General features: G+C 34.1%; 1 protein-coding gene across 1 annotated transcript; it reads right to left on the bottom strand.

Annotated features, from left to right (window-relative positions):
- Window positions 1-678: 678 nt before the first annotated feature.
- On the bottom strand, window positions 679-8,506 carry LOC141720665 (uncharacterized). Its single transcript, XM_074523206.1, has 6 exons — window positions 8,204-8,506; window positions 7,169-7,255; window positions 4,820-5,002; window positions 4,639-4,725; window positions 4,451-4,522; window positions 679-2,972 (listed from the first exon to the last, which is right to left on the bottom strand). Exons 1-6 carry the CDS (start codon window positions 8,345-8,347, stop codon window positions 1,041-1,043), a joined length of 2,505 nt encoding a protein of 834 aa, XP_074379307.1. The 5' UTR covers window positions 8,348-8,506; the 3' UTR covers window positions 679-1,040.
- Window positions 8,507-23,326: the final 14,820 nt, after the last annotated feature.

Genomic DNA, 23,326 nt, shown 5'->3' with positions numbered 1-23,326 from the left:
CTCTATAAATTGCCAACACCCAAGTACACGAATGTAGCCAGAGAGAACATTACAACTAACAAAACCAATTACCAGCAATGTGGTTAGCTTTCCACCGTCTAACAGCCATGTACTTCAGGAAAAAATAAGGACATTGGAAACACATTATTAAAAAAAGACTTGGCAGCCATACCCCATCATAAACACAAGTTTAAGAAAAAAAAATCCGAACAACTCCTGAATAGCCAGCCACAAAATATATGTAGCTTGGAAAAAAAATAAAATAAAAGATAAATGTTGCGATCTATGTATGTTTTCTCACCCACTGAACATGAACTATCCCCACTCCAAACCAAATCTTAAGTGATTGGTTAATTAGTTTCAACAACATAAAATATATATCAACACAATCAATCTCCCAAAATAAACTATAGTTCATGCATAGCTTGGTATACCTAGATGGCTAGATCAGATTAAATCTAGAAAAAAAATTCCCGCAGCACTTACCCTACCTCGTGGAGAATATCCTTGCAGAAAAAATATAGTAACATATTATTACACCTCGCAATCAGTCGTCCTTCAATTCTATTAATCAATGGCATAAAATTTATATTCCCTTTTATGATGCTCCAGCAAAGGCAAGTTAAATACCCCGTGGTACCACACATTTAGAAATAAACACTGGTTTAAAACAGAGAATTTGCTAATAATGAAAATTGCTTTCATTTCTAGACAGTGTATGATCCTATATTCTTAAGAGAGTCAACTACAACATCAGCCACAAGAATACTTTCATCTCTGCTAAATCAAAACTACATCCTCAACGGCCAATGGCCATCAGCAACAACCAAAGCCACCAGCCCACCACCAACCACAATGCTCCACAAAAATGAAAATTTAAGAACTAACAAAGAAAAAGAAAACTGAAAAATTACTCCCTTAACTGAGCTATATATATGTTACAGATCCTCTTTTAAAGGAACTTTGACCTAAGCTACTAAACTCAGGGTGAGGGGTTGAATGTGGATTGGCAAGAATTAAGTCATTCACTGCTATAAAGATCATGACGATCCTGTTACTGCAAAACTACCAGGAAGGAAAGTAATATGGCTACAATTTTTTAACCTCGTGATAGCTTCATGGGACTTCCCCAACATGAGATCCAGGTAAACCGCAGTTAAAATGGCTCTGCGGTTGTTTGGCAAGGTAGATAATGCCTGCTTTACAAATTTATCGGCCTGCTCATGATCACCCTGTATTGCAGACATGGTAGATAGGTTTGCGCAGAGGGTTCCACGTGCTTCTTCAGGATTAAGTGCAAAAACTTGTCCTTCATCAGAAGCGTTGCTGGCAGCCACTGAACCGCCATTTGACTCCTCACAATCCACAGTTTTTTCTACTCGCCAGAGTCCACAATCTTCTTGGTTAAAAGGAAGTTCAACATTGTTCCCACTAGAAAGATAGATCAGCAAATGTTCTGCAGCTTCCTTCAAACGATTGAGCAAACAGAGAGCTTCAGCTGCATAAACATTACCCAAGAATATGTAAATTCTGGAACATTCTGCAACTTTCAGGAGAGACCTTGCAGTTGACAAGGCTTTCAAGGGATTTCCTAGTTCCAACTCCACATATGCCAAATCAGCAAGAATAGATTGTCTAATTTTCTGGATCTCTTTCCTACATATATCCTCGTAATCAGAAATGGAGTTCCACAAGGTGGTATTTGAAGTGCTTGCACTTTTTTGGTCTTTCACTTCCCCATTTGCAATCTGACCTGTAGCTACTGCCAGGTTATGTGCTTCAGAATCACCTCCTGAAACACCCTTATAGTAGGGACTTTTAGAATATGTTTCTTCCTCGATGGCTAGATCAGATGGCAAACCAGAACTCATGTGCACTGACTCGGAAGCGTTTAGCAGTTGTAATGCATTTAATAGACACTGACGTGCCAGGGACATGGAAAGTTTAGGCTGCCTATCATAACCGAGCAATAAATCTCTTCGACCAGCAAAATCAGCCTGGCTATTTTTTGGGATCCCGTCTTCCACAATAAGATTTCTCCACTTTCCCTTTCCAACAACATGAACCTTAATCTCTGATGATTCGGATGCAGCTCCAGTGGAGTCTAGGAGTCCCTTTTCAAGAGCCATCAGACAACATTCAGCAATCCGTAGCCATAAAAGAGGCCGATTATAAAAAACTAAACTGGCTTTGTAAAAACATCGAGCAGCAAGTATCGGTTTGCCAATAGCCAAGTACTGCATACCACAGTTATAAGCTACAAGGAGAGATTTATCCAGTGAAAAACTTCCATGGGTCTGGTTCTGAGGCTTTTCCTTCCGTATAACTGAACTAGTACTTAACGCTTTAGAAAAGTATATAGCCGAGGTTTGATACTTGCCAAGTCGATAATGGATACAACCAAGATTGTTGTAGAACAATATAGATGTTCCGATTTCTGTCCGATTACTTGAAGCCATCAAAAGCTTAACTGCTTTAGGATGATTTCCACGGGCATATTCAAGCTGAGACTTCAGAAAGAGAACCATGGAATTATTACCTCTAGCTATGTTCATAGCCATCTTAACTTCACGTTTAGCTGTCTTCAGGTTCCGGGTAAGGAGAAGAAGCCGAACCTTGTACAGATGCAACTTGAGTCTCAAATCAATAATTGGAATAGAATCGTCAACCTGGGTCCTCGAGATATCATTTAAAGAATGGAGAACAGAAGGTCTTGATAGGTTTTGTCCGCTCATGTCAAGAGTTGAAAACAAGTTTTCATATTCTGCTTCCTCCGATAAACTTCTGGACAAAGAAATTTCTGAGGGATTTGTAGGGGTATCAGCACTTGAAATATCGGAAATGGGTGTGCTAGGAACTGAAGAACTTTTTGTCGCTAGGTTAGGCGACTGTGGCTGGGTAGAGCTCACATTTTCACTTTGACTAATCATATTCCGGAGAGAAGAAATCTTCTCAACATAGTCAATGATACCCTGCAACAAAACAAGGGAGGGTAGAAAATCAGTATAAAGTCATCTATGTACCCAATTCTGCATAAGCATTTATGTGAGTCGGGGTGCTCAACCAAATATTTAACAAATTGAAAAGATGTGCGGTGTCTTGGACAATTAAACCTTTCTAATACAGGTAATACGAGAAGTTAAAGTCTTTGAAAATGATACATAAATCTATGAGCTCATATAAGAGAATGAAGTCTCTAACATGATACATAAATTTATGAGCTCATATAAGAGAATTGAGTTTATACTGTTTACCTACAAGGAATTTAAAAACTAAAATATCGATAGAATAAAAATTAAAATGTGGAAGACTTAGGAAACAAAAGACACATTTCTAAACAGCAAACCTGAGAGCCAATATGACAAACAGCTCCAACATTGTCAAAATATGAGACTGACCAATGGCCATCTTATTCTTTCTCTTATGTTTAAATATCCTTATTAGTCATTTTACTTAATTTTAATGCCTTCTCTGCCCAACGATTTGCACAGACGTATAGCTAATTAGCAAACTACTGAACTATACTCAATACTATTCTCTCTATTCCCGGGAAAAGAGACTGTAAATTTATGGCATACTAATATTCAAAACTGATGTCACTGACTCGCTCTTTAACAGAAAATAACAAATATGTTTTATAAGAATTGGAGCAACTTGAATAGTATAATAGTTGAACGAATGAAAATTGACCAAATTACTTAACCCAAACAATTATTAAAATCTGTTCAACAAAAAAGAAATTCAACAATTTACATAAGTTCTGCGATTTTAGAAAGGCAACTGTGTCTTTCCTTCCCCCCTGAAACAGTCGATTTTTTATTTAATAATGTTGGGAGAAGCCTCCTCCCAGTATTCCAAGTATGCTAATCTCTAAACGAAAACCACGGACCACCCCCCCCCCCAAAAAAAAAAAGGACAAGCCATGCAGCGACTCATTACAAACTTGAGTCATACTAACTAGGTAATTTTTTTATTTTTCTTTCTAGATTAAGCAGGAAATTTCTTTCAAAGAGCAATTCATAAATACAGATGTACAACCCAGATATTATAGAAAATACTAAAAGTGTGCAATTTAATTTTAAAAACACTTCAGCTGACTACACTTGTACCACTTGCAACCACAACTCATTATAAAGATTAAAAATGAGATTATCTTATAAAAGAAGAAACCCTGTCATATACCAGATACCTGTATCAGAGAGTACCAAATTCCACTATTAAGTTTTAAACTAGACCAAAAAAGTGATGTGCTTCAATTTACTAACTTAGACTTGTTTTCATGGCATTATCACATGATGATTGTCAAGGAAATATGGTTCGACACATGAGCCTAAGCAATTTCCTACTCATAGGTAAAAAACCTTACTCCATGTTAAGAACATTGAAAATGCCAACCACGTCAAAACCAAGAACATTAGAAAATCATAATCCTCACAAAACAAGAGCTTACAGCAGATCTCGAGGCATGGCGTGACAGTAGCGCAACATCTAGCAACAGAAGGCATATACGTAAAGCAATTCCCTGCAATTAAACACGCGAATTTTAACAACTGATATTTAATTTTCACCATGTACATAGCTCAAAGTTCCCAACAACAACAAAAAATACTACTGCTGTGAATCTGTGATTGATTATACATCACTTATTGGTGCAATTTTCTGATACACCGGTTCCAGAACAGAAAACGACTTTGAATACTCGCATAGATTGAACCAAGTAACTGCCTGCATAACATCAAATTAAAAGAAAAATATCAATCATAAGCAATGTACTCCAAAAATTCGAAATGTTGCTCTTGACAAATCCAGAAAACATTACTATGTTGTACGAAGCCACATGAGAGGCAAATTCAGCATTCAGAACAATTGAGGAGCTATTAGCTGCAGAGGATTGGGGCATCAAACAATTACTTCCATTGGAATCTGCCACATCATTGCTTTCTAAGTTGCTAACACTAGCTAAATTGTCCACAGGTGCAGTTGCAAGCTTTTCACTTCGTTTCTGAAAAGTAAGTTGAAGGGTGTAAAAGAAAATTGTAAAAGCAAATGAAGTAGCAAGACAAACACTAAAAATATTAAAATTGACGCCAAAGCTCTTGGAAGTTACAGAAGTACGATGACTGTAGTAGTTGCACATAAAACTTCCGGTTGACACATTTATCTCAAACTTTGATTTAAATGCGGAAAAACACCAGACAATAACGGTTTAACAAGGACAAATTTTGAAATAGATGATATGAACTTGTTTTATGCATATACTAGAGGGTATAGCAGAAAATCACACTGACCAAACCTAAGATGCCTATATCTAATACAACTTGAAGATGACTTGCACAATGTAACGGCTAACAATATACAGATAGAGTTGCTAAGAGCAAAAGTGTGAGCACGGAAAATACATTCCAGAAATCTGATTGTCCGGCCGGCATTTAAGTTTAGGTGAAATATTATCAGATATTCATGTGTCCGATGGTGTTATGTACATATATAGTGAGGAATTGTTTTTTATAAAATGAAACGACTTTGGGAAAATAACTTCCCCTTTCAAAAAAGAGCAGAATACTTTCCAAAATTTAAATTCTTCAAATAAAATTAATCACGAAAATTGTTAAGAACATTACGAAAGAAAAAAAAGTCAACTTACAAAAATAAAATTTCCCACATTTTTAGAAATAATGTTTCCCCACAAATTAGTATACATATATCTCAATCCCCTAACACACCTCAATGGTTATATTATCCCAAAGAATGTCAACAAATTATGTGATATCCATCAAAGAATGCAGATATTCCAAAGTTAATATACAACAAACACCACAATTGAATAGGAAATTTGGGAATGAAAAATTTGCATGAATCTCAATTAGGTTTTACATCGTATCAGAACACAATATCATTAAGCTACAAAAATATCATTCAAGTAACATCAAGAAAGAAAGAGGAAACTCTGGACTTTGCATGAATCTCAATCAAATTTTACATCGTGTCAGAACACAAGATCAATCAGCTAGAAGAATACCATTTAAGTAACATCAAGAAAGAAAGAGGAAAATTTGGACTACTTCAAGGCATAAAAATATAGAAAACAAAGCACCTTATAAGTTATAAGTGATAATATGGTAACTTAAATAAATTGAATCAATTCCTTGAGGGCTGAGGCTTAAGTATTTAGTTTGTGACGTCTGATAAGAATTGTCGTTAAAACTAAAGCTATAGACATCTCAACGTGTTCCCCAGGGTTTCTACTACAGCATGGTTGTCACTCTGCAGGACGGGATCGGGAGATGAATGTTCCATATAAAAAACAACAAAAGATAAATTGGGTGGATTTATTGCGGCAAATCCACAAAAGGGTTTCCCAACGGCAGAAATGAGAAATTAGGAAGGATCGCAGCCCATGAAGGAGACTAAATTTGAGATTCAATAGTATTTCGATTATTTCAGTCCAAGATAATAATCTAATTATTTGCCAAACCCCTAACCCCACACATGAAACATAGAGTATATAAATACAATGTTAGCCTCTACACCAAATATATTTAACTAATTAATTAATAATATGTATAAAAAAGGCACGTATGATCACTGTCGTTTCGCATTACATTGCATGTGCTTCTTTCAAGTTCTTAAGGTGCAGCTTATATATAGCCAAAAAACTTACTTTCACGGGTGAATTCCACCTGATCCGAATATACACCAAATATTACATCTTTTTAACTCTTGAAGGGCAGAGAGCATGTAAATATGTTCCTCTACCAGTCGTATTGCTCTGAGTTGTTGATCAAATCAGTTCTATATCTTACCTTAATGTTTTTGTTTAATTTTCTCTCATGATATGTCTCTTGGTTGTGTGGATTGATAGTGATAGAGTGGCTATAAGTGAGATGCAATAAACATTGATAAACTTTTCAATGAACAATCACCTAAACAGTCCATTTTTCACTTTGTCTACTTCGGTTTAACATTAAAAAGTGGATAAAAAGGGACTTAACAAGCATAGAAATAAGACAAAAGAAAGGGAAATGCACTAATCGCATTTAACACGTTCTGAATGAGAAATGCTGATACCTCATGTAGACTTACCAACATATTTGTTGAAATGTTGGAATGGCAGTTATCAGACTACAACACTTAACTTTAATGCAGAAACCATCATATTAACACATACCTTAACATCATTTAGGACCTCAAGAAATCTCTTCGGATTTAAAAATCCATCTTGCAAGTTTTCTACAATAGCAATATTATGGAGAACCTGGGAAGAAATTAAAAAAAAAAAGTGATGGATTATGTAAGCATTAATATAAATCAGAATAATCACTTAAAGCAGAAAGGAATACAAAGAAACAGCTCAGAATCTAATCGTCTAGTTATCTCAAGTAGAAGTAAAATGCCAAACATTAGGGCACATACTAATTTCAACCTAAATCCATCTCTTCTTAGCACCAAAATACAGATCACAGCCCAGACTTGCTCCAAAAAACTTATATTTCTTATAATCTACGAACACGCTTAAAGTTTGCATTACTTTGTGAAATAAATGATTAAAATTGTAAATGTGATGGGATAGCCTAGTGGTAAGGGTTTATCCCCTGTCGTCCCAGAACATGGGTTCGACTCTCACTCACCCAAGATTTGTTAGGGCAGATACTCATTTGCAACCCATACAAGCCTAATTATCCAAAAAAAATGATTAAAAACCGAAAACAAGTATCTCTAAAGGAACTGTCACTACTCAGTCCGATATTACACTAGTGATGTATTTTTTTGTCTTGAAGCAGCATACCGATTTTTATTCTTTCTTCTCTCTTCTCTCTTTTTCTATTACATTTCCGCTTCTCATTACCCTGTCTCTCGTAAATATTCAGTCACCCAACATTACACGGAATTCACACAACACATGTGACTTACGCTCCCTTAACACGTGTATTAAATTCATCAGCACTAACCGACCGCAACAAAAGTCACATCACCACAAATCACAATCATTACCTTTTAGAGAAACATTCTAATCTATTTGCATCATATATACATCTCATAACAATCCAATATACTAAACAGAAACCAACTATACAAAACATTTATCGAAACAAACAATTCAACAACGCAACGACACCTAGAAACAACCAAAACCACATCCAAGTGACAAAAACAACAATTTACAACATCGAAACAAAAATATATGTCTAATTAGAATAAAAACCTTGGGATCGGCAGGCTTGGTAAGCAAAAGCTGATGCAAGAGTTTGAGACAATCAACAAACTTAGCAGAGTGAAAAAGCAAAGAAGCTTCTTTGGCTAGTGATAGAGAGGCGTCTTCTTCGGATGACGATTCACGCGAGTCCATTTCGGAGATCGAATAGTGAGTTGAAGATGCGAGTGATTAGATTAGTATTAGAAAAAGGGGATAATTTGAAACCCTAGGAGAGGGGGGAGTAAATTTGGCAATTGGGGATTAGTCGACTTGGTGGACTTGGATATCTTATTACTTGGGTTGGGTTGCAGATCAAATCACATTTAATTTTTATTTTATACTATTATTTTGTAGTAATTCGTAAGTTGCCGAATTAAAGAATTTGTCCTTTTCTTTACTTTTCCTATTCTGATTTTTCAAAATGAAGTCAATATTGATTTCCTTCTTAATACTATAAACCTATCCGATACACGGATTGTTTCTAGTACTCGAATGATTTTAAATAATATATTTTATTTTAAAATTATTTATATTGTAACATATTTTTTTAATAGTTGGAAAAAATTGAAGAATACAATTATTTATAATAATATATGTTTGAATATAATATGATATAATATGTCGTGAATGAAAATAAATAATATAATATAAGATATTGTTGACCGACTCTGACCTTATAGAAATTGTTTAGAAGATAGGGAATATAAAACCGAAGAATATTAAAGCTTAAATATAATATGTTGAGGGGGATTTATATGTTGAATCCTAAGAAAGAAGTTTAGATATTAATAACATAAATAATAAATAATAATTTATTATTACATCCAATGATTTTCATTTATTTGAATTATGATCTAATGGATGTTATCTAGCGTACCAAATAAGTGAACAACAACCAAATAAAGGGTGTTATGTTTGTAATAGTACTAGCATATAACTCGGCGATGCACGGGCTGAATATAATATTTGTAATTTTATTACTTTATAAAAATAAATTATAAAAGACCATGATTATATATTTTTGAGATCGATAAAGTTAAAATATTTGCATATTATTTTATATTTATTAGATTATTGAAAAATTCAAAATTTAGAAAGTGAAAATCTTAAAAATCATTCTATTACAATACGTGGCTTCGCTGCCTTTAGGGAAATGAGAGTCTTGAATAGCATTGATGTACGTAAATGATTTGGTATTGTTTGTCCTAATATTATTTTTTCTAATTTTTTCTTAATTTATTAATCATTTTGTTATATATAATTTGAATTACTAAAATTAATTTTGAAAGTTTTTTGGTTTCATATAAAAGAGGTAAGAAAGAAATTGAGTGCAATTAGAAATTAAGTTGGATAAAAATTTATAGTTTTTGTAATTATATTAAATACGTTAACTGTACATGATTATGATAAATTAAATTATATTTGTTTAAATTTTATTTTGAAATGTGTTAACATACTAAAATTTTTAGGAAGGTATTAACTGACCGATTAAACGAAACTATATTTTGCTTATAGTAATATAATATAGATAGATAGTATAAATAGTATAGTAGTATAAATAAATAAATTAAATCATATTTTATTTTACATATCAATTTTGAAGAAAATGGTATACATTATTTTAATCCCCTTTCAAGTAAATTACGAAGAGTTTGTGATGACAAATTTTGTTTTCACCTAATTAGAGGCGTGAATGTGTCAGGCTAACGGCTGAAACTCTCAATTTTGATTTTTGTACCATAATCTATATATTCTGAAGGTCTCTCTCCCTCACGCTCATCTTTACTTTTATCTAATTACCTAATATATTATGCTTAAGATATGTTTTCTATGTTTCTTTAAAGATCGATATCGAGTAGATCCAATTATATTTCATGTCAAATAAAATAAATTTTAATTTGAATTAAATAAGGATAATTTTAATTTTAATTTCAATTAATGTCAAATAATTGAATAAATTAGGGTAACTAAGTAATTTCAACAACTACCGACTGACCGACTACCAAACTTTTAATGTTTCGTCTATTATAATATAGTATAGATAGTATAGATTAATATAATAAATAGTAATTTATTATTACATCCAACAGTTCTCATTTATCTGAATTATGATTTAACGGTTGTTATCTACCGTACCAAACAACTGACCAACAACCAAATAGAGGGTGTTCTGCTTATAATAGTATAGTATAGATTAATGATAATTGATTTTAACCATATTAATAAATAACTTTCTAAATAAAATTTGAGTGAATTTGGTTTAAATATTCTTTTACCCTCATAACAATAATTAAGAACATATTTCTATAAGATATATTTTAAACAATAAGACATTAGTCCAAACTACTGTATGTTTTTATGAAAACATCTTTTATTTTCTTAATTATTATTAAAATTAAAGTTTAAGGTTCAATTATTTAACTTGATATAAATTAATATTTAAGGAAATAAAATGGCATGATACAACATTCATACTAAATAGCTTATCAGAAAAATATTCATAATAAGTGTGCATTTTATATTTATTGTTGAAAGACGTTAAATAAATCTGGAGGGTTCATGTCTTATTAATTTATATTACTTGTAATAAAAACTATGAATTAATAAAATCAGAGCGTTCATTTTATATTCATGAATGCTCCAGCGTTACAACGAGAGCCATAAAATTTAAGAGAGAACATGGGTTGGTTCAGTCCATATTTTGAATAAAATTATGCTAGGATTATATATCTTCAATTTTAAAAATTAAAAATCGCAACAGAATCATCAGATTGCTTTTGGTTTCAAAAACCTTGGTTTTAATTTTTATCAGTTACGATTCGGTTTTAAAATCAAAAAAATAAAAACATGTATGTTAATGTTATAAGTTAAATAAACAAATATTAAAGAATAATTTTGATATCCAAGTTTGCGAATTAATAAGTTGAAAGACGAACACCGACGAGATTATAAATACATAATGACAGAGTTTAGTTACTGAAGCGTTACAAAGTTTTGATTAGTGAAGTATAACGCATCTAAAGTGAGATTATCATTAAAATTTTATACTTCATCTTTTGAATTTTTATATACTCTTCTTTGTAAATAACTAGTTAATTATTAATAAAAATTATATAATTATGTAATTTTGCATGTTATGCACGGACTCATTACAATTCTGCATCAATTATGATGTCATCCTTTACAATGCGTTCTCGGATGGTTATACTTGAAAATGAAAATTGAAACATGAGAGTTGTACATTTCATGTATAGCAATGAGACACCCGTCTACTAAATTGCAAAGGTAATTTGTTGGGTCCATGACATTTCTATACTATCATAACAAGTTTACTCAAAATATAATGTCACTTAATATGGTCAAATGAATTCAATTATTTGGATTAGTAATAGGTTTTTTTTGTACATATTTTGTTTGCCTTTTAGACAGCTCATAATGCTATAAGAGCTTAGGAATATCTATGCAAAAATTATATATATAATAGATATAGAATAAATCAATTTGGAAGAATTTCAATGAAGATTGTTCAGAAAGCAAATTGAAGGAAGAAGAATCCCAGAGTCAATAAGTTGCAAGAATTCCTCTAAGTCCAAAATCGTGAATTCTAGATGAGTTATGTAGTGAAGTCCACCAATGCCAAACAGTAAAGTCTAGTTCACAGCTATATCATGAAGTTCAAGTTTGGTCTATGTTGAGAAGTCCAAATTTGTTCTAGATTGAGATGTTCAAATCTACACTACATCGTGGAGTCTAACCCTATGATATACCGAGAAGTCAATAAAGATACTATACTGTTAAGCTCAGAGTTATTCTAAATCTAGAAGTCCAAAGTGAGCAGTACAGTGAAATCAAGCAAAATCTGAGTTCACGGATCTTTGCTGAGCTTTTTCCTAACAAGATAAATGAAAGTACAGATTACCTGTTGTGCATATGTTGTGTACTTGATGATTACATAAACAAAACATCTAAGTAGATTTTACTTAGTGAAATTATGTAGCACTCGACGGATAAGAATTACAGTCCCGACGGATAACTCATTATAGTCCTGCCGGATGATTATCTTATTATCCATCGAGTGAGTAGCTTATGTAATAATAAGTCTGTAGCACAGTTATGTATGCACCTTTGTATAGAATCTGTAGTAGCATATAAGTCATGTTGACTTTAACTAGATATGCAGAATAGGTTGATTAATTGTACATAAATGATGTCTTGTAATTCTGCATAAGTGAAATAGAGTCAAGTGCCAAAATAGCTACCGACGGATGATTAACAAAGCCATCGACGGATGATCAAATGACTATCAACGGATGTTTAATATAGCAGTCGACGGATAATCAATTAAACCGTCAACGGATGTTCTGAAAGTCGACGGATGATCATATGAAGAATTGAAATAGCAGTTGAACAGTGAAAGCTGACACACAGCCGTCGAGATGTATACAAACACACTGTGGAAGCCCATTAACTGGGTAATAGAGGACGAAAAGCAGCAAAGCTTAAGACTGATATTTTTTATATTTGTTCAGTCTTTTTGACTTTGTAATCTTGGTATTATATAAACCAAGAGTGTAGCAAATAGAAAAATAACTGAGATAGCTGAGAAACACAAAAATAGAGAAATATTTATAAGCAGAATCATTAGCATTTCCTGTATTCTCAGTAGTTCCATTTGTAAGCAGCTGTGAGCAATCCTGCACACAGAGTCCTCTCGATATATTATATATATCTCTGGTGGAATTGTTTAAATCCACCAGAAAGTTTTTAAAGACTCTTGTTTTTAATTACTTATGTTTTGATTCAATTAAGTTTCTATTCCGCATTGTGCTAATCAAAACATTATATCTATATTCGAGTTGAACATTTTTATTTTGAGAAAAAGGTTCAAGAATTCCATTTAACCCCCCTCCTGTAATTCTTGCTGTATTGTTAAGGGACTAACATTACCAGAATTGAAAAAATAGAATAACAAAGCATATCATGCATGAAGGTGGTCCATAGACTTGTGTCAAGTGTACAGCTAAATTTGGAGAGAAAGAAAAAAAAGAAACGCACAACAAAAGACGAGGAGCGTATGATGGAATAAAATGATCCTCAAAAGTTATAACGTGTCGCCTTGTAGAATAGTACAACTTACTGTAAATGGGTGTGCACACTTTGTAGTACATTATTTTATTTATATTGTGCACATCCCATCTTTATCTGGTGCGAAGCAAAAAACATATCTTCTTGTAATATATTTTCTTTCTTTGTAAGACAAAACTCGAGAATTTATTCTTGAGAAGAATCCAAGAAAAACACCATCATTTTTCTTGGAGTTGTAGCAACAATTTTTTTATATCTTATATAAAGTAAATTGACATAAATATTTCAATGTTTTCCATGCTTTATTTTGTTGTAGTGTGATATTTATTAAATCAAGTTTCATTTTTCGAAAATACTTTGAAAAGTTTTGAACTAGTCATTCACACACCCCCTGCCTAATTTTGAAATCCTTACTTTTTAACAAGTTGTATCAGAGCAGACTGTAAACATCTATATATCAAAGATCTATTCAAAACATGAGTTCTCAAAAAATGAGCAGTATCAAGATCCCAAAATTTGATAGAGAGCGATATGCTCTGTGGAAGAAAAAGATGATGTTGTTCATCAAGGCTTCTAATCTGCTGTATTGGGACATACTGAGATTTGGTCCATTTAACTCTCATACACAGATTGCTGAGTCCACTCAAGAATAATAGTCATTCCAGCTAGGTTTGTTCCAAGATTTAGCACAATACAATGAGACTGAAAAGAAGAAAGTAGCTTTGGATGGATGTATTCAGCTTATTATCTGTGATTCTATGAATCTGGATATGTTGGCACTATTGCTCATCTAGGTCGTGCTAAACTTATGTGGGATCACATAGAGGTTCTATGTGAAGGCACTAAGGAAGTGAGAGAGAAAATGAAGTGTATTTTTGTCTCTCGGTATGAAGCCTTCATGGCAAAAACAAATGAGGGCATCACTGAAGTGGTGTGGCTATTTTGTTCAATGCTGATGACATTAACAAAGCTTTGGGCATCCATACAGACAATTTTGTTGAAGCACCTACCACTCATGAGTTGGCTGAATTCATGGACTTCATCAACTACAGTGAGAAGATAGGCATGGCTAGGCTCAACAAGAAGAATGTAATAACCCCAATTTTTGGAATTTTTGAAACACGGATGAATAGTAACTTTTGCTGATGATGTTGATTAAGGAAAATTATCAGACCACGCTATATAGGAGTACTGTTATGGAAATTCTAAGATCGTATTAGTATTCCATAAAGTAAATAAGTGTATGTAAAGATCGTTAGAATCCAAATTCAAACACTTTGATTTTTCCCGAAAATCCACCAGATACCGAAATAATTGAGTATAAGGTAACATGATTAAAAAGATTTAATTCAAGGATTAAAAGAGAGGATCATAAAAGAAATATAAAATATTGAGAAAGGTTTAGGGGAACCCAAGTAATAAGATCCCGGGTATGATCCCTCAAATGATAAACGAGAACGAAAGTTAAGCGAACCGTATAACAGATCAGAGGTCATTAGCCAAGTAATTAGGGGTTAATCAAAGAGGTTAATGGATGATGATGTCATCACACCAACAAGAGGAAGACAAGTGTAACAAGATGACATAAGCAGATGACATGAGCATGACAAAGTGGGAAGGATTGGTTGGTTGATTGTGAGCCACACAATTTTTACCATAGTAACAATTTAATTAACAAACAAAAGGTAGCAACCAAGCCAAGGCAAAACAAATCACAAAACATAAATTAGAAGTTGACTTTTGCTTTCCAAGAACAAAAGCTCTCGGCCAAAATCAGAGCAGCAACTTCAAACTACCATATCTCCTTCAATCCTCACTCAAATAGTATGTTCTATAGCTCTTTGGAAATGTATTGAGATGGCCTACAACTCTTGTTCACAAGTCTTGTCCAAATAAGCATGGTAAGACCCTCGTTTTGACAGTTCTTTCAATCTGACTTTTAGAAACTTCAAAACCTAACTTTGTGTTCTTGATTTCTTTGGAAAGATCAAGCTTGTAGGAGGCTCCCTAAGACTTTCTAGCTACTCTAATCACTCCAAGGAAGGTATAACACCTCCAAACCCTAGCTTTACTTTGAGTATTACGATGGTTTTGATGGTTATAGTAAGTGAGAAGCATGATGCTTGTGTGTTTAGAGTTTGGATTGGATTTGTAGTGATTTGGATGTTAAAATTTTGTTTATAGTTAATGAAACTTAAGTATAGCTAGTAGTTCATGTGTGGGGTTGTATAAATTGGAAAATCTTGAGGTTTGGGGACTTATGTAGTAAGGTTTGGATGAGGGTTGGTTGTATTGTTGGTTGTGAGTTGAATGGTGGTTGTTTGGAGTGGTTTTAAACTTGGTAATCGCGTAAACATAGTCGTTGTAATGCCCAATTTCATAAAACTGCTTGTTCTTAGTGTTCGGGAAAGAGAACTAACTATTGAATCTGTGACTTTGCCATGTTTAGTTATATTATGTCGTAAGCTTCGTTTTTATATGTGGTTCGCTTGAATCCGATGTACGGTTTAGGAGAAACGACCGTTTTAAGTAACGGCATTTCGCGAACGAACCATTACCCCTCGCCTTACTTTGAAACCTTGGTTAAGGCCCTTAAATGACCAATTTGAGTATGAAACAATTATGTAAAGTGGATTAGGCAGTTGGTAGAGTACTCGCGAAAGAATCGCATTAAAATTCTTAATGGTTAATTTATTAAAAATGGTGGAGCCAAGGGTACTCGAATGACTTATGTGATTTGTTAAGCGTAGAAGTGACCATAAGCGAACATTAGGGTTCAATTGGTTAAAGTCTAGTTTCTTAAGCGACCGTGGGTTAATTCCGACTTATGTTGTTGTTCATAGGTTATCGAACCCACTCTAAGCTTAAGTCTATCCGGGAACACTCAAGCAAGTTTTCTACCCGTTATACTGTTGTTGTGATGTATATATGTATATACATTATCTCGTGATAGATGCATGATTGTTATTAGCAAATCTTGCGATATATTGGAGCATGTTGATATGGTATATATGCATGCTTGTTTCATAATCTTGATATCTAATTGTTGATTCAAATGCTTATAAGTTGCATAATACCTATGTTAGAGATAAGCAGTAGTTGCGTATACCCTTAGTATAGGGGACCCAAAGGCAAACATTTTTCTAAAACCGGGAGTCAATGTTCCCGAGTATAATATATATATATATAGATATATAGATATAGATATAGATATAGTTTTCAAAACTATTAATCGAATAAGGTTTATTCGATAACTTTATTTTTATTAATGAATATTACTTTGAATATTCATTTGAGGACTTATGACTCTGTTTATTCTATTTAATGAATATTATTTTGAATATTCATTTGAGGACTTATGACTCCGCTTATTTATTAGATAATATACTTTATTTTATTAAAGAATAATGTTTTGATAATCAAACTTATTTTCGATTATTCAAATAAAGATCGTACTTTCGTATAAGTATATCCTTGGTTATTTATTATTCATTTCAAGTATGAGCTTTAAAACTTCTACTTCGATTATTTTTATAAGGATTATCCTTATGGGAATATTATTTTTATAATAATATTCAGATATTTTCTAATATATCGGGACTGATTAATTTAATTAAATCAGCATTACTCCAAACATTCTTAAAAATGTTTTCGAGTCTTCAAAATGATTTTAAAAGTTAGAGCGGATCCCAAAACTCGTTTTCAAATTTAAAATCTTCCTTTCGAAGGGGATTTAAATACTCGCTCAAAAAATCTGAGGGATCCGGCTCTGCGATGTATTTTTATATTCGCAACAAGGTTGCTGTTTTGATAAAAGAGTTTTTGATTACTTACCTAACACTCGGGAAGTAAAATTCTTGGAATAAGTTAATCCATTAACAGGCATCGCCTGGGAAATATCGGTGAGTTTTTCTTTCCAACTAGATGTGACTTCTTGGTGGAGTCGTATCAACAAGTTCCTACTTGGGGAAAGGGGAGACGAGCTTTATTTTTCAGAGTCATGGATTTGATCTGAACTAGGAGTAGCGTAAGTGGTCGAGTGGCGCCGGCCCAGCCTTATTTATTGGCCCAAATGGCCCGGAAGTTCCGCTAAGACGGTCCATTCCTTAGGAGTCCAGTGTTCGGTTGACAAGTAAATCCGACAGGTTCTCCTCTATATGTAGAAAATGGTGGGGTTGCACTACTGCGACTGATCATCGTAAGTGGTCTTCCTGGCGTGGCAAACTCCCGTAATGAGTTCATCATCCAATTGGATATTTCTGCAACACTACCCAGAGCACTTCGATAGAAAGGCTACAGCTGGGCGATTGTTGAGTGTTGGCAGGGTCGAGTTTTCAAAATGATGTTTTCATTAAATGAAGTATCTCGTAACTTCATTTCATTTTGATGATATTTCAAAGATTGATTCTATACAAGTTTTGTCGTGTAGCTTCATCTATGGGATGAACTTTTTATACCTTGAACGGTGGTAGTTCAAGTAGTATTCGGAAAAAGATATAAGTATATTGGAGTATCTTGTAACTTCATCTTTTCAACTTATATCTAGTTAATGATTATCTTATGAATGACAAAGGTTTTCAGAAAAACGTTGAGACAAGGTTAGATATATGAGATCACCTTGCAACGAAATTTTTATATAGTTATAAACTGGAACTCTGTGTATATTATACATGTCAGAGGATTTCAAAGATTATGAAAAGTATAAATACTTATATACTGAATATTTTGTGACTCGGTCGCGTTAAGATATCAACTTGGTTCATTTTTTTACTTGACCAAGACTTTCATGAGTACTATAAGAATGCTCATATATTGTTAATCATTATACATATTATTTCGGTGAGCTTGTTGCTCACCCTTGCTTTCTTCCTTCATCACACAACATCAGATAGACAAGATGAACAGGACCAAGCTCCCAATTCGCGAGCGAATAGGAAACGTTCCGCAGTTTTCTATAGGCGTTGATGTCGCTGTAGCTGAGGTAGGAACTACCAATAGGCTAGGCTTTCAACTTTTGATGTACCAGACTTATGTATCTTTATCAATTGTAATAACGACAAAGAAATGTAAATTTATTCAGAAACCCTTTTAAGGTGTAGTGGCATATAATTGTGGAATAAAATGACTCGTGTTATTTTTGGATATTCATCTCTGAGACTATAACTTGTGGTGTGTGTGTTTATTGTGGGGTCACAGTACAGAATAGTTGATTGTTTATTAAGATTGGGTGTTATTAAGGGAAATGGAACTCGTGACAACCCGGATCCCCGACCCCGGATTTGGGGGTGTTACGGAAATGGTATCAGAGCTAAGCGTTATAAACCTCAGAGATGATGTGACATTAAAATAATAAGTTCACTAAGCTAATAAGAACTCTCGCCAAGTTCATAGTCGGACTACCTAACATAGTACTGACAGTTAAAACCCTTATGGGAACCCTTATAAATATCATGATAGGAGCGTAGTTCATTATCGTATATGGTAGCGGGACTCCGAACCCTGAGGTTGAGGAGCAACAACGCGATGATGTTTTATTAGTTATTAGAGATCAGATTGTGGATCCGATAGAGCGTCCTAACACAGGACCGGATGATGTTCATATTGAGGATAAAGCGGTTGAGGATGTTGTCCTAGAAGGGATTATCGCTGAGAAGGATCCCGTGAAGGATCCTGACAAGAATGAATAGAGGACCACTGAGGAATTGATGACCATGGTTAGGGCGACTACCAGAGGTAGGATTGGCCGGTCACTACAGGAGGTTCGTTCAAGTTCGTAAAGATAGTATCCCCTTTAACGCGGCTTACTCATAAGACTGAGAAGTTCAAATAGACAGAGAAATGTGAGAACAGCTTTCAAGAACTGAAGCAAAGGTTGGTGATGGCTCCTATGTTGGCGTTGCCGGATGGAAAAGGAGATTTTGTGATTTGTAGGGATGCTTCGCATAAGGAATTAGGGTGCTTCTTATATAGCACAACAAGGTAATCGCGTACGCGTCAAGACAATTAAGGGAATATAAAATTCGATATCCCCACCCATGAGCTTGGGCTCGTGGCAATAGTTTTGCCCTAAAGATTGGAGGCACTACTTGTATGGAGAGAAGTGCGAGATTTACAAAAGCCATAAGTGCTCTAGTGCATTTTCACGCAGAAAGAGCTCAACATGCGCCAGAGGAGGTGGTTAGAGCTAATCAAGGATTACGATTATGAGATTCTTTATCATCCAGGGAAAGCCAAAATGGTGGCTAATGCCCTTAGTATAAAGGAGAGACTCAAGATGAAAATGTCATTGGGAGAGTTGATAAAAGATTTTGAGAAAATGGAAATAAAAGTGAAGGTAACCGGAGCCGGTACCGAAAAGCTGTTTGAGATTGCAATACAGCCCGAATTATTGGAAAAGAACATATTATGCCAGAAAAAGTGATGAATGAAGGCAGAGAGCCAACAAATAGATAAGAGATTAATACCGAGAAAGATGATAAGGGAATAATGAGGTATTCCTACAGAATTTGGGTTCCAAATGTTCAAGAGCTTAAAGATGAGATCTTAGATGAAAGCTAGTTTGAGGAATAAGATTTAGAGCAAACCCTGAACGTGATAGCCAGGGAGGTCGCCATCAAGATAGAAGGAACCCATAACATAATGAAGTGGAAAATGAGGATTTAAAACATGTAGGATGACCCCGATTATGGGGAGAAGGAGGGAACGTTCAGACTAAGGAAACAGAAGTTGAGTTAGGAAAGGAGACCCGAGACGGTACTCTTATTCGACAATTTATGGACCTTTCTAGATAGAACTTAGACTATTATCCCCAACGACCACCCTGAGAAAACAATGCGGTGAGAAATTCTTTCAGGACATTTAAGTCGCTAAGCTCTCAGAGTTCCAAGGAACAAGCTGACCTAGCCGAGGCAAGAGCCTGGCCAAAGGAAATAGAGGACTGATTTTATATTCTAAATGATTGATAAAGCGCAAAAGACTGTTTTTGTCACTTACCTTCCTAAGAGAGAGGCCACCCGCTGGTGAAAGACCAAGAAAGGCACGGAGCCAGAGGTTAGAATAAACTGATTAAAGTTCAGTCAATTATTTTCGGGAAAGTAATTCCCAAGGTTATGGAGATAGTGTAAAAGCTTTAGAGCCAGAACTAAGGCGGACGAGTATGATGAATTATGAAGCTAAGTTGTAAAAGTTGTCAAGATTCGTTCTGATGACAAGAATCCCAGAACGACGTGATATTTGAAGTCAATGATTAGTGGGTGCGTGAAATGATTATAATAGAAAAGAAAATAAAAAGAAACTGAAGTGGAAAGGAATATAAAGGCAATAGAGTTTGAGGAATGATATGGGAGTTGGGTATGAGGAAACCCTAAAGACTCGTACCAATAAAAATAGAAAAGTGTGTAATCGTCAGGATGAGGGTGATTCACCATGAGTTAAAATTGATGGTTGAAGGCATAAGAGATACATATATTTTATCCCCTGTAAGTTGGGAGGATTCGAGGAAACCTTGAGATAGTTCGAAGGATAAATAATGAGACGCAGATAGACTGAGGAGACAAGGAAGTAAGAAATTAGGAAAATTGGATGAAGGAAGAGACCTTCAAGAATGTGAAGTGTAAAACCGGTGGCTTGATACCCAGAAAGGGAGATGCCAGGTATGAAAGATATCCCAACATTGAGATGACTGTTGAGATAAACAACAAAAGTAAATAAGGAATTATTAAGAAGAAATTCATGTTGAACACGACCAATATCTCCCAGAACATCCATGTTGTCTGTAACACCCCCAAATCCGGGGTCGGGGATCCGGGTCGTCACGGTCTTTCTTTCCACAATATCACTTCACTTAATTAATAATAATAACCTTATGCTGTGACCCCACACTAACACACACCACAACCCATTATAGTCTCAGAGATGAACTTTAAATAAGTACAAGTCTTTGAATCCACAGTTTAAAAGTTATTACAACCCAAAATGATTACTTGATAAATTTACAGTTAATTGCCATTATCTGCCACAAGTTATAATTATACATAATTGATTCTCAAAAGTAGATGGTCTGATCTACAATAGATCTACCTCTGCAGCTATAGCAGCTACAACATCAACGGGAAGACGCGGGACGCTTCCCACGCGCTTGCGCTGGGTCTGCTGGAGTCTGGCCATCTCTCCTAACTGTTGTTGTGTGATGAAGAAATAAAGCAAGAGTGAGCCTTACAGCTCGCAAGATAATACATAGTGATAACAATAATATAAGTATCTAAATGGATACTTACTAGAATCTTTATCGTAAGTAAGGTAATTACTTACTGGATATAAGTTTTAAAAGAAGATGAAGTTACCAATTACTTCACTATACTTATACCATTTTTTTGAAATCTACTTGAACTACTACTGTTCGAAGTATAATAAGATTCACGAGGTCATCCCATAGATGAGACCACAAATAAAACTTGAAAATATTTGATCTTTGAAATATTTTGAAAAGAGATGAAGTTACGAGATACTTCATTCAATGGATACACCAGTAAAAATGTTTGACCCTGTCAATGCTTCGGCAACCACCCATTAGTAGCCTTTCAATCGAAATGCTACGGGTAGTGTTGCAGAATTATCCAAATGGATGATGAACTCATTACGGGAGTTTACCGCGCCAGGAAGACCACTTACGATGATCAGTCGTAGTAGTACAACCCCACCATTTTCTACATGTAGAGGAGAACCTGTCGGATTTACTTGTCAACCGAACACTGAACTCCTAAGGAATGGACCGTCTTAGCGGAACTTCCAGGCAATTTGGGCCAATATAATAAGGCTGGGACGGCGCTACTCGACCACTTACGTCACTCCTAGTTCAGATGAAATCCATGACTCTGAAACGTAAAGCTCGTTCCCCCTTTCCCCAAGTAGAAACTTGTTGATACGGCTTCACCAAGAAGTCGTATCTAGTTGAAAAGGAAAACTCACCGATATTTCCCAGGCGATGCCTGTTAATGGATTAACTTGTTCCAAGAATTTTACTTCCCGAATATTGGGTAAGTAATCAAAAACTCTTTTACCAAGACAGCAACCTTGTTGCGAATATAAAATACACCACAGAGCCGGATTCCCCAGGTTTTGAGAGAGTATTTAAATCCCCTTAAAAAGGAAGATCTTAAATATAAAAATGAGTTTTGGGATCCGCTCTAACTTTTAAAAATCATTTTGAAGACTCGAAAACACTTTAAAGAGTGTTTGGAGTAAAACTGATTTAATGAAGTAAATCAGTCCCCAATATATTTAGAAAATGTCTGAATATTATTATTTAAATAATATTCCCACAAAGAATTATCTTTATAAAAATAATTGAAGTAGAAGTATTAAAACTTATACTTGAAACGAGTATTAAATAATCAATGATATACTTATATGAAAGTATTATCTTTATTTGAATAATCGAAAATAAGTTTGATTATTGACACCTTATTCTTTAATAAAATAAAGAATATACCTCAGCAAATAATCGGAGTCATAGATCCTCAAATGAATATTCAAATAATATTCATTAAATAATATAAACTGAGTCATAAGCCTTCGAATGAATATTCAAATAATATTCAATAAATAATATAAAAGAGTCATAAGCCTTCGAATGAATATTCAAATAATATTCAATAAATAATATAAAAGAGTCATAAGCCTTCGAATGAATATTCAAATAATATTCAATATATAATATAAAAGAGTCATAAGCCTTCGAATGAATATTCAAATAATATTCAAATAAATAAATAAAAGGAGTCATACGCCTTCGAATAATATTCGAAATAATATTCAATAATAAAATAAAGTTAAAGTTATCGAATAAATATTATTCGATTAATAGTTTGGAAAACTATAACCATATATATATATATAAATATATATATATATATGTATCCATATCCATATATACAAAATCTACTCGGGATCCTCGACTCCCGGTTTTAGAAAATATTTTCACCTTTGGGTCCCTATACTAAGGGTATATGCAAGTTACCGCTATTCTCTAGCATAGGTATTATCAAC

This window comes from Apium graveolens, chromosome 4, assembly GCF_009905375.1.
Source record: "Apium graveolens cultivar Ventura chromosome 4, ASM990537v1, whole genome shotgun sequence".
NCBI classification, from domain to species: Eukaryota; Viridiplantae; Streptophyta; class Magnoliopsida; order Apiales; family Apiaceae; genus Apium; species Apium graveolens.
Note: the sequence above shows the minus strand (reverse complement) of the source record. Positions and strands in the feature narration are given on the sequence as shown.